Raw genomic sequence first — 15,331 nt, 5'->3', positions numbered from 1 at the left:
AGCAAAAAAAAAAAAATTCCTAAAAAAAATAAGGGTATATATTTTGAAAATTTTAACAGGATTTAATAGAAAATTTTATTGGAGGGTTGAAATTGAGAAAAAAACAAATATTGAAAGAAGGATATCATAAATTGACACTTTTTAAAGTTTTGATACATTTTTGCAAAAGTGATGAAAGATCAGGAGTTATAAGTAAAGTTTTTTTTAAAATACCTAAATTAACAAACATACCCTACACTTTGTTTGTTTAAATTCTTATTTTATATCTTTTGTTTCTTTTTTTCAAAACAAAAATATTACCAAACAATCTAATTTACGAAACACTCTTAAAAATACAAAAACTATTTTCAATTTTTGTCACGTCATAACGCTTTTTCAAATTAAAAAAAAAAATCATGAAACATTTTTTAAAAAATATATATAAATGAGAGCACATGATACGTCATAACTGCATTTCATTAATGCTTTTTTGCAGAATATAAATTAAAATTTTCAGACAAATCATTATTTTCAAAATCCCCAACAAATCAATAGGCATTTGCTATATGGCCACAAGAAACTGATCAAGAAGATTGAAAAGAGTAATGTCCTCTTCAAACTTATTTTATATTTGTTGACTTGATGTGTTTTTAAGTAGTTTTATTTTTATTTTTTTAAAAAATAATTAATATTAAAATTATTTAAAACATTTCATATCAATCGATATACAATAAATAATAATGAATGTAAACGGTAAAGAATATTATGCTAAAAAAGAAAGAAAGAAAAAAAAAAAATAACAAAATTTCAACGCCTGCTTAGTTTCCCTTCGCTAGAGTCTAGAAAGGACCGTCAAATAATGTGAAATAATTAATATAATCTTTTTTAGTTGGCCGTTGCCCTTTGAGAGTTGGTTCGGTAGAAGGTTTTTATGATGGTTTTGGTGGTATCAAGATCCCCTACAATTTGCAAAGAAATTTGAAAATTTTAAATTATGTGAATTTATGTCGTTTTATACTTCGAATGGTATGAAAAATATTATATATTAAAAATGTGACATGTTAACGAGGAGAATTAAATATCAATTTTTAAAAAAATTATAAAAAAAATCCTAATCCGTTTTGGTGGGTGCAGGCATGTAGCAGTGCGTGCACCGCCCAAGATATCTTCACTGCACACGCGTGGGCTTTAAAAAAAAAAAAAAAAAAAAAAAAAAAAAATCCTCCAAAGAGGCAAAGCTAATGCATGGTGCTATGTAAAATTCCTACTGGCAGCCTATGTGAATCACTCAACTAATTAATTTTTTTTGTTTATATTTTTTATTAGTTAAAGCACCAAGTCCCCCATCCCCTAAACCCAAATGGAAAAGAGAAAAATAAATCTGGGCCAATTGGCAATTTGTTGGACCATTAAACTACTAGTTGCAATGATTCAAATTAGATTTCATATATGTAATTGTGTATGTATTGTAAATAAAATATGAAGAAATTGAGACGATTCATTTTATGGTCTAAATTAAATTCACAAATTTGTTGGCGTGTATATTGCTACGTAATAAATGTGTTGCCACATCATATTTAAATAATATGACATTATATACGCAGTTAAATACAATAAAACAAAATTTAAATTATGAAATAATTTTTGTTTTCTCACTTCAAGTGAATTAGTTAACTTCTAAACAGACTTGTGAGTCTTAAGCGTGCGAGAAGCTTATTTAGTATATACATGTCACCTTCTAACTTCAAAAGGCAAAGTAAAATTCATTTGAAAAAACTTTATTTATAACTTATAATTCTTTATAATTTTTTAAATTAAGTACTCAAACTTTAAAAAATGTCAATTTAAGGTATTCATCTTTTAATTTTTTTTTTTTTTCAATTTCAACCCTCCTTTTGAATTTTTCATTAAATCTTGTCAAAATTTCCAAAATATTTTTTTTTAATAATATATATATATAAACTTTCAAAGATGTAGGCATGAGTTTTTTTTACAAATTCCGTTAAATTATAACAAACACCTAAATCCTTGCAATTTTTTTCCTTTTATTTTTTCTAAAATAAATTAGGAGTATTAAGAGAATTTTGACAAAATTTAGCGAAAAATTCTAATGGAGGGTTGAAATTAAAAAAAATATATATATATATTAATAAATAAATACTCTAAATTTACAGTTTTTAAAGTTTGAATACTTAATTTTAAGAGAGATTATAAGTAGAGTTTTTCCAACTTAGTGAGTCCCCAACGAATCTTAAATGGACTGAAAAATAGAGCAAAAGAGCAAAGGGAGGCAGTCGTGGCCCGCGGGGTTAAGGGCAAAGGCTCAACACCCAGCCCATTAGTGATCCAAGTAACAAAAACTAACAAACTTGCAGAGATCCCTCCTTTGTGAGGACCCATATGGGTAGAAAAGTAAATGGCCTACAGCTGCCCATCACTTTTTACTACCAAAAGTAAGTCGCCCCCACAGAGTGACTTTTGTAGAATTGAGAAAGTTCATTGTCTTGAAGTGTAACCATTTTTAAGAGAGAAGAATAGAAGATTTGGGGCTTTTCACATAGCAATTTTCGTCATAGATTGGAGGATCAGCTTATTCATAAGCAGGGGGAAACAAAGGATTCGATTCCCATACAACTAGGATCTCTATCTGAAAATAAAATAAAAACTTGATAAAGGAATCTATAAACCCATGTTATTGGCGCAAAACAGTCTCCTAAACAGTTGCTGGTGAGGTCTCATCAGAGGGCCTGGTTACAGAGTCTTCTTTTCTGCCTCTTTCGCTTACGCTATTCTCAGCAAATTTCAAGCTTGCCAGATGAAAACCTTTGTCCTTCTCGTTTGATTTCCATTCAGACATATAATACTCTTCTTCTGTCACGTGCGGTTTAGTTGATGGGCCACAAAACATCCCACCCCATTGTGGGAAGTATATCAAGCATAATGGAAGGGTGCAGCATATGATCATGACACCCATTAGAGTTATCCCTGTTTCTTTTGAATATTTGGATCCTCTAAAGAAAATTAGTTGGGTGAGAACTGCACCCACATTTCCCCCACCTCCTGTCATGCCCGACACCACCCCCAGTGACCTGAAGAATGGGATACGTGAAATTGAGTAAAATTTAATGGTTTAGGCACCTATATTTTAACAGATATCAATGAGAAACATGGTAAATTTCTTCTAGGAAAGAAAAATTGGAGAAAAACATACCTTCGAGAGACAAAAGGAACCACCCCAAATGTGAGCCCGCATGCAGCTTGGACAAACAGAGAGAAGGCAACCATCACAACAATGGATGCACCTAAAGAGCTCACCCGCCCGAGAACTACACAGAGCACACCTCCCAACATCTGCACCACCCACAAGGCCCAAAGCCTTCCCCTCATTCCAAACCTCTTTGCCATTGCATCCGAGATAAACCCTCCTGCGGGTCGAGAGAAGAGATTTGCCAACCCAAAACTTGCTGCTATTAGTCCTGCAGTATGGAGTTTCAGATCGAATCTGTCATAAAAGTACTCTGCTATAATGTTATCCACTGTCAGCTCTACTCCAAAGCAATAGCCGTAAGTCAACGCCAGAATCCACCCTCTATAATTTGTGACCCCATAATAGAAAACCCATGAAAATTTATCTTTTGCCTTCTCTCCAGATTTATGCAGGCCATAGAAGTTCCCATCTGGCATGTCCTGTCCAAAGATCAAAACGGCGAACGCTGATAATGTTTGAAACAGAGCAGGAATGAAGAAAGCAATCCGCCAAGCTGTAAATTTGACTGCACCGATGTCACGTATGAGGGCAAACACAAGGGGCATGATGAGTTGCGTCGCTCCACCACCTAGGTTGCCCCAGCCACCTGAAAAACCGTTGGCGGAACCGACTACCGGAGCAGAGAACATAGAGCTCATCCAGAATTGAGTTGAGACGAAAGTGGCAAGGGAGAAGCCTGTGAAAAAGCGCGCGAGGAGAAAAGAGGTGGGAGATGAGATAATGGAAGTGAAGTAAACTGCCGGTGCAGTGAGGAGGATCAGTGAGGCAGAGGCAAGGCGAGGTCCAAACATGTCGCAGGCGGACCCCATGGCAACCCGGGCAAAGACTGCCCCGGAGACTGACGCAATCCCTGCGTTCCCAATTTCAGTGGATGTGAGGTTGAGGTTGTCGCGTATGATTGGGAGCAGCGGCGGAGCAGCAAACGAAGACACAAAACAAGCGAGGAAGGAGATCCACGACAGATGAAATGCTCGCATGTGGGGTGCTGCTGCTGAGAATATCCTGAACTCGGTGGACTTGTGTTCGGAGTCCACCGGAAGCGCGAATTTGGGCGGGTGAGATTCTACTTCCATGTTTGTTTGTTTGTTTTTTTTTTGAATTGGAATTGATTGAGCAAGTAAATAAAACAAGATGGTAAGCTTCTCAGTTCTCTCACTCTCTATCCCTTTCCTCTGGCCCCCTGTTGAACTTATATAGCGGTGAGGTGAAGTCTTCTGAGCTAACCTCTCCTAGTTGCTAGTTAGTTTGTTGACCCTTGACTTTTCCCTAGAGCTAGGGAATGCTATTGGCGTGTAGTGAGAATATGGAGCTTTCTAAATCGAGTGATGGCAGATGAACTAGTTGATAAAGCAAAGAAGCTGTCAGGATATTGATTTTTGTGAATTGGCAAATTGTGTTCAGTGGTGGATGACCTTTTGTGGGTGCAAAAAGACAAGTTGGGAGCTCCGAACTGTGCATATCCGCCAAGTCTCATCCGCCGAGTCTCATTCGGGTGCACCAAGAGTCCGAGAGTGAGGAGGGCTTGGAATTCAATGGCGTGAAACCGCGAAAGGGCAGTTGTTGGCGGGACGTGTGCCGTTGAAAATAGACGCTATCATGTTATTCACGCGTTATGATCAAAAAACAACAAAAAAAAAATGTCATTCGAGCGTTGACTACTGTGAGATCGCTGAGAACGCGGAGAGCATCGACGGCATTGTCTGTATGACTTAGTCAAGAGATTCTTATTTGAATATTCTTTCTCAGGGCAAAAAATAATAACTACTAATTAAAATGTGTCTTAATCAGTTTCTTACTCTTCTCTCAATGTTTAATGTGTATAACCCATTTTTTAACAAAGTTTCTCCAAACTTGATTGGATTGGGGAAAAAAAAAAAAAATCAATTAAGTTTAATTTATTAAATTGACATGAGTTCAAAATATAGGTGAAAATTGTTGGTATACATAAAATAAAAATATATTAGAATATGCAGCGAAAATAAAAATTACCTTATGTCAGTGAGGGAACTAAGATTTTAACTTTAGGTTTGTGATGGTGACCCTCAATTAAAAATTTACCTTAATTAATTCATACTATTGAGGAATAAAAAATCTATTCCAATTATGATTACACAAATATTTTTTTGTTTGGAATAAATTACGCTTGTATAATTAAACTGTACGCGACATGTTGGCCACACATTAATTATTATGATATTTCTAACAAAAATTAGGTGCATTTTTAATAAAGTACGTGGCATAACTAAATTAAAGGAAACTCCTAATCAATTTAAATAAAAACTTTCACCTCCTTTTTTTTTTTTTTTTTTTTTTTTTTTTTTTAGGATAATTAATGCAGATATGAAATTTGTGTAGCATCCGGATTCAGGGAGCGGCGGTCAACTATCCACGTGTTTTTAAATTTGTGGTTGAAGACTTAATTAAACAGGATCAAATATTGAAAAAGACTTTTCGTATGGAAATTTTATGACTTCGTGGTTGATAAAGAGTGTGAAAAAGGGGTGATCGATCGGTTTCAATGGGATAAACCAATCAAGTGAATAATATTTTGCAATTAGAAAATAAATAAATAAATAATGTTGCCTGATAATATTCAATGACGTTCATGAATCATTAATTTGGATCATTCCAATTAAGGATAATCAATGCGGGCAAAAAAATAAAGATATTTGTGAAATTTACTTATTGAGTTGTCTGATGCTGACTTTTTGTATTCTGTAGGGTTATGATTGCAATTGACATTTTAGGGCAAAAAGAATTAGGAATCATATCATTGTTCAGAATGAAAAGGAAACGTTTAAATTAAAGGGAAAAAAATGGCCTATATATATCATTGTACGTGGTTGATAAGTATAATGGTTATGCCAATGCATGTTATGACCATTTTTTTTTCTTTTTTCTTTTTCCTAATTAACGAGGAAAACCTTATTTGTGTATTTGTGTTAGCAGGCAAGCAAAACTTGGGTGCTTGAACTGTCAGTTTTGTAAAATGTATTACGAGGGAAACCTTATATATCCACACAATTTCAGACCCAAATCATGGCTTTGTCAAAAGTTTTATTTGACATGAATAAAACTTGGGTGCTTGAACTGTGTCACTAATTCCATCGTGCAGGGGCGGTGCTAGCTGAGAGGGGGACGGTGCCGGAGAGAGAAGAGAGGGCGAGAAGAGATGCAACCTGAACACCTCTAGAGGTTTTAAGGATGATAAGAGAGAAATATATTGAATTTGAGAAATTAACATATATAGAGTTTTCACATCCGATAAATATATAGGGAGATAAAATAGTATCATTTTGGTTGACACAAAACTATGCCGTTTTGATTAAAAATTATTATTATTATTATTATTTTAAAAAAAAATATCTTGTTAGTTCGGGTCGGTTTGAAAACCCAAATTTATTTTTTAAAAAAAAAAAAATCTCTACTGCGTACCAAATTGAATATTGTCGGTACTGATTTTTCTTACTGCCTACTGGCCGCCTGTGGCAAGTCAGTCCTTGGCCAGTAGGCGATACTTGGCTAATATGCAAACCCTAGTTTTTTTAACTCTTGCTAGTTGGTTTTAATCCTTCCTATTAAACTTGAGCTTAAGTTGATATTAATGCAATATATGAATTGTATTTTTGTAGGAATCACAAAAGAAAAAAAAATAAAAAAGAATGAGTTATTTTGTAGAAGACCAAAAAGAGAAGAAAAATGAAAAAAAAAATTGAAGAGAGTCAAGGAAAGCTACTGGAGAGGACATGCGTGGGACCAAGAAAAAAGAAACGAACGATGAAAAGAAAAAGAAAAGAAGAAAGAACATATGGCTTTATTGTAGGAAATTTGTTCTTAATATTCAAGTTATTTTCTTTTCTTTTCTTTTTCTTTTTTATTTTTTTCATGTGTTTTTATTTATACTGTACGTGTAATGTATTTCAATGTGATGAGTGGCTAAATCTCTAGTTAAAGGTAGGGGTGAAGCCTAGTATATTTTTATTATGTATTCTTGAGACTATTTTTATGTTTCTAAATGTTTAATGATTGAATGTTAATGATGGTTTTAAATTTGAAAAATATTTCATGTTAACTAGTTTTTTATTCACTAACATTTTTGTTTATATCAAATGCTTACTTTTTGTTTGATTTGTTATGATTCGAATTTATAACAACTCAATTTACTTTTTGTTTATCTCCGTTGCTCCCATTTTTAGTGGAAAAATAATTCAATTTATTTTTCTGTACGATAATATAAATTTTACTTAATATCTACTATTTCTTGTCAATTGATCTCGTACTTACCAATAATTTATTACTTGCTAAAGCTTGCACTTAAATTTGCACTCTTTGTGAGTTAGCGATGGAAAGAAAGTATGCAAAAGAGAACATTAAGGAAACGTAATCAAGGTAAATCAATAAAAGAATTATGATTTATGGATATCAAAACATAAACAAATGCTAAAGAAATCAGAGAATATTTTTATTTGATCGTTAGTTCATTGTATTTTTTTTTTTTAACAAAGTTTCTCCAAACTTGATTGGATTGGGAAAAAAAAAATTCAATTAAGTTTAATGTATTAAATTGACATGAGTTCAAAATATATGTGAAAATTGTTGGTATACATAAAATAAAAATATATTAGAATATGCAGCGAAAATAAAAATTACCTTATGTCAGTGAGGGAACTAAGAAATTAACTTTAGGTTTGTGATGGTGACCCTCAATTAAAAATTTACCTTAATTAATTCATACTATTGAGGAATAAAAAACCTATTCCAATTATGATTACACAAATAATTTTTTGTTTGGAATAAATTACACTTTAATTTCTGTCTAATTAAACTGTACGTGACATGTTGGCCACACATTAATTATTATGATATTTCTAACAAAAATTAGGTGTATTTTTAATAAAGTACGTGGCATAACTAAATTAAAGGAAACTCCTAATCAATTTAAATAAAAACTTTGACCCATTTTTTGTTTCACGCCCATCCTTCTACCAACCAAAATAACAATAGACTCCTAATGAAACAATTAAACATAAGCTTAATACTCACGGAAATACACTCTACATAGATAACTTCAACTAAATTAAATAACCAACTAAGTCTCAAACACTGAAACTATCAATCAAAAGGAAATATTGAAACATAAAATAACTAAAAGACTTTAAACCATTCAACAATAAGATAAGAAAAATTTATGATAAGGACTCAACCAAGTAAGCAATGTAGAAGACTCCAATACATCCTATAAAATATAATAGATCGAGATAGTTCGTCCATTCTCTAACATATACTCATTAATAGTGTTGTTCAGTATACACTTTTGTTGGTGATTTGTACCTGTTTTTTAAAGATTAATGAAAGTTTCACTATTGTATTTAAAAAAAAAAAAGGTGCTGGAGAGGACATGCGTGGGACCAAGAAAAAAGAAAGAAGAAAAGAAAAAATAAAGAAGAAGAGAAAAAAAAAAAACAAAGAAGCCAATTATCCTTGTTTATGCGGCAAAGCAGCCAATAAGCTGAAACAAAGAAAAATCTTTGCGTGGGACGTACGTTCGTAGAAGGAAAGGAAGAGAAGATGTCGCCGAACTGCAGAACAGCAGAAGGAAAAAAAAAGCACACTGGAAGGTGGAAAGGAGACTTTTTATTTTTATTTTTATTTTTTATGTTTTTAATCTTTTCATTGTGTTCTGTAATCTCGCTCGGACTGGACGCACAGCAAAAGGAAGAACAGAGGCTTTATTGTAGGGAATTTGTCCTTAATATTCAAAAAAAAAAATTTCTTCATGTGTTTTTGTTTGTACTGTGTAATGTATTTTAATACGATAAGTGGCTAAGTCTCTAGCTAAAAGTAGGGGTGAAGCCTAATATATTTTTATTATGTGTTATTGAAGCTATTTTAATGTTTTTATGGTGCGTTTAACAAAAGTATTTTCAAAAACCAATATGATTCTTATTTTGCTTTTTTAAAAAATAAATCATATTTTATTCAATTTTATTTTTAAAAAAAGTTAAACTTCAAAATTCGTGCACATGGTCCATTTTGGTGTTCGATTTTTGAAAACATAATTCAATTCTTATTTGATGCGCGAATTTCAAAGTTTAACTTTTTAATAATTAAATGTTGATGATGATTTTAAATTTGGTTCATTTTCATTTTTGTTTATATCAAATGCTTACTTTTTGTTTGATTTGTTATAATTCGAATTTATAGTAAATGCTTAATCTCTTTTAACATGTTATTAAAATCAAATTTTTATCAACTCATGTTCATTCTTTATTTTACTTTTCCTTGCGCACTGGGAATATATATATATATATGTGTGTGCGTGTCAAGAATATGTAATAGATTGCTACATGGATCCATGAAGCCTTAATATTTTCTATTAATTTCCTCATATTTCACTTTTATTAATTTAATTTACCATCTCTCAATTACTCAACTTTTTAGTGAAAAAACAATTCAATTTACTTTTCTGTACGATAATAAAAATTTTACTTTCTCAGTTACTCAACCTTGTACTTACCGAAAAATTATTATTTGCTAAAGTCTGAACTCGAGTTTGCACTCTTTTAGTTCATTGTATGTTTTTATTTTATTATTTTTTGAAGGCGTTTTAGTTAGTTGTTCTGTGTGTAATGCTTTCATCTATTTCTTTTCATTTATGCCCAAAGGAGCTTATATAGAAAATACAGTGAAAATAAAAAAGAAATGAAAAAAAGAAATCATTAGATCATAAATAAATCAAACCAAAAGTCTTGAATATCCTTCTTAATTATTTCTTTAAATTTCATTCTTTATGCTTCACATCTTGCAAAGGGCTCCTCATTCTCCCAGTATTCTAATTTTTGTAATGTCCTCCGCAGCCAGTCATTGGAGTTTGAGTTTCAATGTTTATCTTCAACAACCGAAAATAACAAAGTTACCCCAAATATATCATTTCTTGAAATTTGTCTTTTCTCATCCTTTTTTCTTTTTTTTTTTTCAAATATTTCATTTTTTTGTGATTTTTTATGATATATATATATATATATATATATATATATATATATATATATTTTTTTTTTTAACTTTTAGCAGTTTAAGCATTTTGGTTATTTTGAGCACGGAAAGAGAACATTTCAATCACAATAGTAAATTGGGAGATATTGTAATAATATTAAAATATGTTGAGGAAGATAAATGTAATATTTTCCTTTTGTTATATATATATATATATATATATGAATTTTTATTTTTATTTTTCTAATTGAAAATGAGAAAGGGTTACATCTTCATTATGTTTCAACAGCTCTATCATTGGGTGTTCTTTTCAATTTAAAAGCGGATCGCATTATGAGTGAATAAGAACATGATGTGATGAACTTGTCAGTTGTCACCCTCTATGGTCGCTAGATTAGTGCACATTAATAACTTTTTCTAGTGGAGTTAAATTGTTATCTTATTATTATTATTATTAGCAATATTAGGAGAAGGGAGGAGGGGACCAATATCAGCCCACAATGCAGAATTTGTAGGTAAATATAAAATAAAATGGAATGTGCCAAATAAATGGCATCGTCCTATATTTTCTTGATACAGACTTTAAAGAAAGTGGCCATCAATTATGGCGGTGCAAAAAAATTCTACCATTATTTTACAATATTGATATAACAGTATCAATCAATTATTCGATTAGTTTTTATTAAAAAAATATAAAAAAATAATTGGCATTGCCAGATCAACCAGATAAGATAATAAGGTCTGTATATTATATTACACTTTTAACTTAATCTAAGCCTGATGCCTCAGGTGGATATAAAATTGAACAAAACTTTGTGGATATGACCGTGAATTTGTGAGTAGTATGCACTAACTAGTGCACCTGAAGTAGCAATGATTTTCTTCCATTCTCAACCAATCAAACCAAATTCAGGTTTTTATGGTGATGCTATAAATTATAAAACAATTGGGTCCTCTAGAAGTGGGATGATGTGGCAATTCTTTCAATAGCGATTAGCGACCATTGACCTTCATGTGTCAGCAAGTGAATGTGATCCACTCAAGAAGATTCACAAAGATTCAGTAGATAACATATCTTTAAAAAAAAAACATATTAACAATCCGCAAAGGGGTGATATAATTGGATTGAGGTCCAATCATTTTTATCTTGGCTATTAATTTAAAACGAAAATGATTAGTCCAATAGACTGTCATATATTTTTTATCCGTTTCCTCGCCCTTTTAATCACTGTCTTGATCCCTGCCCTACGTTACTTTTTCACTATTGTCAAGCTCCCATTTCGCCATTGTTTTTTTTTTTTTTTTAGGGGTTAAACCATTTCTAGTGACCATAAAAGATGGTTCAGCCGCCTTTAATAACTAATTGGCAGAGGCCAGTACCCGAATAAGCCTTTTATCCAATAGCAAAGTTAGGAGTTTAATTTATAGGAAGCAAAATTATATGTCGAATTTAATTTAGCATTGACATGTTCTTCTGCACATTTCACACCTAATAAAAGCTCAATGTAAGTCAAATGAACTTCAAATGCTAAACAAATCCTAGCCGCCCAAACAACCAATTCACAAGCTAGAAATAAATCGAACCAGCAAATAAGCAATAAACAAGGCCATCATTTATGATCTTTTGTCTCAAGAAACTCGATACTTCCTTAAAATAAGAGGATCAACGCCGCTATTCAATGAGCAAATGTCTCCGGATAAGAGAGAAATAAACGCCTTTGACTTTACACTAAAACTGCACTATATTAATTGAGATATGATATGTTGTCACCCCATGACCTAATTATTGACACAACTCTAAACCTTTTTATTTTTATTAAACACAAAATTACAAAACCATATAAATGGGTTGGGGTTTGGTTTTGTGTTTTTTTTTTTAAAAAAAAAAAACAAAAATTACAAATTACAAAAAATTAAAACAAAATAAAAAGAAAAAAAAAAGTCAATATTTTGTGTCCATAGTTGTGTATTTGGGTGGTAAAATATCATTTCTCATATTAATTAGAGTTCCATGTTCAATGGCTTGGAAGTTGCAGATCATTAGCATAGAATTAGAATCCTTTATAATTATTTACCTAAATTTAAAAGAATTCATGCGGTTAAGAATGCGGTTAAGAATGATAAACATGTTAGAATTATTGCACCCCCTGCAACGATAATGTAAAGACATCGCAGTCAGCCCAAAGTTAAGTTGACTTGATCCAATTAGTCCGCCCACTGTTTACGAATGATAGACCCTTTAGTGTCTGAATCTGGGCCAGCTAGGTAGAGGAGGGGCCCAATGGACTTGAATGCATTAGTTGGTACGGGATAATTGTCCACTCATTGATGATGCCAAGAGTCCAAGACCATCAAGATGTCCAATTAAGGATTCTAATATATTTTTACTGAAAAACTCGGGAATCGATTTTTGTGCCTCTTCCTTTTTCTTTTTCTTTTTTAACTTTTTTCTTTTTTATTTTTTTTTACATGTCCTTACAAAATGGGTTAAGAGGATTCGAACTAGTGACCTTCATTTTATAAGGCATGGCTCCAACCGATTGAGCCCCTTTTGAGAACAAAACATTTTTCAATTCACACAATCCATATTAAGGAGTATTAAATTAGGAATCCAGATTTTCAGTAATTTTTTTATATTTCTTGTCCAAATTAAACTTGTAATGTCTTAATTGTTCCTTGGAAGGCTATTACTAGACATAAGATGCTTGCTATAATCAAGGTAAGCCTCACAAATCAAAAGGGTCAAATTCTTCATAATTATTAAGGTATTTTATCGTTTAGAATTTTTAATCCTAAACATTATTTTAAAATTAAATAGTTGAAAATTTGCCATACCAATATTTACTGTATTTATTAATACAACATTTTTTACCTAAGTATTTATAATATATATATATATATATATATTTTTATATATATATCTTAATATCTTATCACACCACATTAAACTACTTGAGCGCATTAAAAGGAACTAAAATGCAGAGAAACATTCATAATACAAACCTGCACAACAAGGACTATTATCCGTACAATAAAACTATTAAACGACCACAATTCCCTCCCCATCAAGCAAATTGAAACACTATTAATTTGCTCCTCCTCCTCCTCTATCTACCTTACGGCATACTGCAACAATATAAGCACAGATTGGGATCCTGTATAATATTTGTCTAAAGTGTAAGGAAAATGAGAAATTGTAAAGAGATGTGAAAAGGGTTGCTTGTCTGAATAATTTGCTCGGGCGGATGAGCTCCTGTTTGAGCAGAAGGGCTCCATTGGAACTGTCTAATTCCAAGGAGCAAGATGTAGATCCCCAACTGTAGGTAGGAGATTCCAATGCCTTGCCCTTGTTTTTTTTTTTTGGTGGGTGGGGGGTGTTATTCTTCCATACCGGAGTTTCAAGTTCTAGATAGACACATTAATATGGAATAACTTATGGCCAGAAATTCTTTTAAAAAATAATGCCAAAAGAAGGTTTGATTTGTTTCTTGAAAAACTAAATTTACACAACAAAAGCTTGCTATAATAAAGGTAGTCCTCTCAATTTAACCAAAAAAAAAAAAGGGTTAAAAACAGTTAATTAGTTTTTAGTCAAACATTTTTGTTCTAGAAAAAATAAAAATAAAAATAAAAACATCCTAAAAAAGAATGTCTAACGGTGTACCGCCAAGACTTAATTACATCAAATGGCAACCATGCATAACAAAAGGCTTTCTTATGACGACCGCGGATGCTGATTAGAGACCCTGAGAAAGACATCTACATTAAAGAAAACTATAATCTTGTAGTTAGAACCAATAAACACCATGGCTATCAAGCACTACACCTCTTTTTCACTAGTCTTTCTGGCAACGACCACCGTCCTCCTCGTCAGCCACACTCATGGTCATGGCCTCCGCACCGGCAAACATGACATTTGCCAAAAAGCTGACTTCAAGCCTCTTTGCCGTACAGTCGTGAAGGGACTGACCGACCCTCGTGTTGCCTTGCGGTCAGCCATTCACCAATTGATCATCCAGAGCCGTCGGGCAATAAGGTTGGCTGATATGCACGGGAAGTCCGACCAGTACATGGATGTTTGTAAAGAGAGCTTCGATGATGCCCTTACAAGCCTGCGCACGAGCTTAAAAAACCTCAAGAACCATGATCGGGCCAGCCTTAACATCAACCTTTCGGCGGCCTTATCTGACTACGTGACATGTGACGATGCATTCTCTGAATCTGGCATGGGCAATCCCCTTGGCAAAATTGATGCGCTCATGAGTCGCATGGCTAGCAATTGTTTGTATTTATCATCTCTGGTTCACTGAGGAACAACCCCAAAATTAATTAAGTGGCACGAAGAAATTGTAATGACCAACTGACCAAGTTTGTGGTGGGTGTGTCTTGTGCCATAGATTGTGATGTATGGGAAAAAATTTTCTTCTCTGACTTTCTTAATTTTCTATACTTGCCTTTATAGAAAAACTATATCTGCGACCATTTCGAGGTACATGCATGTTGTTGGGGTCCGACGAAAATTCATCCGCTATGTGTTTCAAATGAGTATTATGTATCAAAATTTGTTATATATATATATATATATATATATATATATGCTTCTCAGTTTTCATATCATTTCGTGGTCTTCTACAATTTTATGCTTTCATGCAAAAGTTGTTCTGCGTATATGTACTTCATGTCTATGTCCATGTCCATGTCCATTATAGCCTCTCTCTCTCTAAACATGTTTTTTATGGCATTTATTACAATATTCTAGAAGCTTAGCAAACAGCTTCTTTCTTTCTTTTTTTTTTTTTTTTTTTTTTTTTTTTTTTTTTTTTCATATTACCTACTGCCAAGTGATGAAGTGGAAAAGAAGATTCAAACTAATAATCTCTATTTTATAAGGTATAATTTTTAGTCGATGGAGCTAATTCTTGGCCGTCAAACCAGTCATTTGCTGTTCTCACTTCTCAAAATACAGCTAAATATATACACTCTTTTCTAAGACGTCGTATGACTTGTGTCTACCAAGTATAACTCACCAAGCTAGTACTGCCTTTGAAGATTAATAAAAGATTTGTAATTAGTAATAAAGACCGGTCTTGA

The 15,331-nt window shown here is 32.4% G+C and overlaps 2 protein-coding genes across 2 annotated transcripts; one reads left to right on the top strand and one right to left on the bottom strand.

The window, feature by feature from the left end:
• Positions 1-2,512: 2,512 nt before the first annotated feature.
• On the bottom strand, positions 2,513-4,428 carry LOC133866222 (high affinity nitrate transporter 2.5). Its single transcript, XM_062302762.1, has 2 exons — positions 3,191-4,428; positions 2,513-3,068 (listed from the first exon to the last, which is right to left on the bottom strand). Exons 1-2 carry the CDS (start codon positions 4,318-4,320, stop codon positions 2,693-2,695), a joined length of 1,506 nt encoding a protein of 501 aa, XP_062158746.1. The 5' UTR covers positions 4,321-4,428; the 3' UTR covers positions 2,513-2,692.
• A 9,618-nt stretch (positions 4,429-14,046) lies between these two features.
• On the top strand, positions 14,047-14,550 carry LOC133865994 (pectinesterase inhibitor 12-like). The gene has a single exon (XM_062302540.1). It carries the CDS (start codon positions 14,047-14,049, stop codon positions 14,548-14,550), a length of 504 nt encoding a protein of 167 aa, XP_062158524.1.
• Positions 14,551-15,331: the final 781 nt, after the last annotated feature.

Source organism: Alnus glutinosa, chromosome 1 (assembly GCF_958979055.1).
Source record: "Alnus glutinosa chromosome 1, dhAlnGlut1.1, whole genome shotgun sequence".
In the NCBI taxonomy this organism is placed as follows: Eukaryota; Viridiplantae; Streptophyta; class Magnoliopsida; order Fagales; family Betulaceae; genus Alnus; species Alnus glutinosa.
The sequence above is the reverse complement of the archived record's forward strand: the minus strand, read 5'-3'. Positions and strand labels throughout refer to the sequence as shown.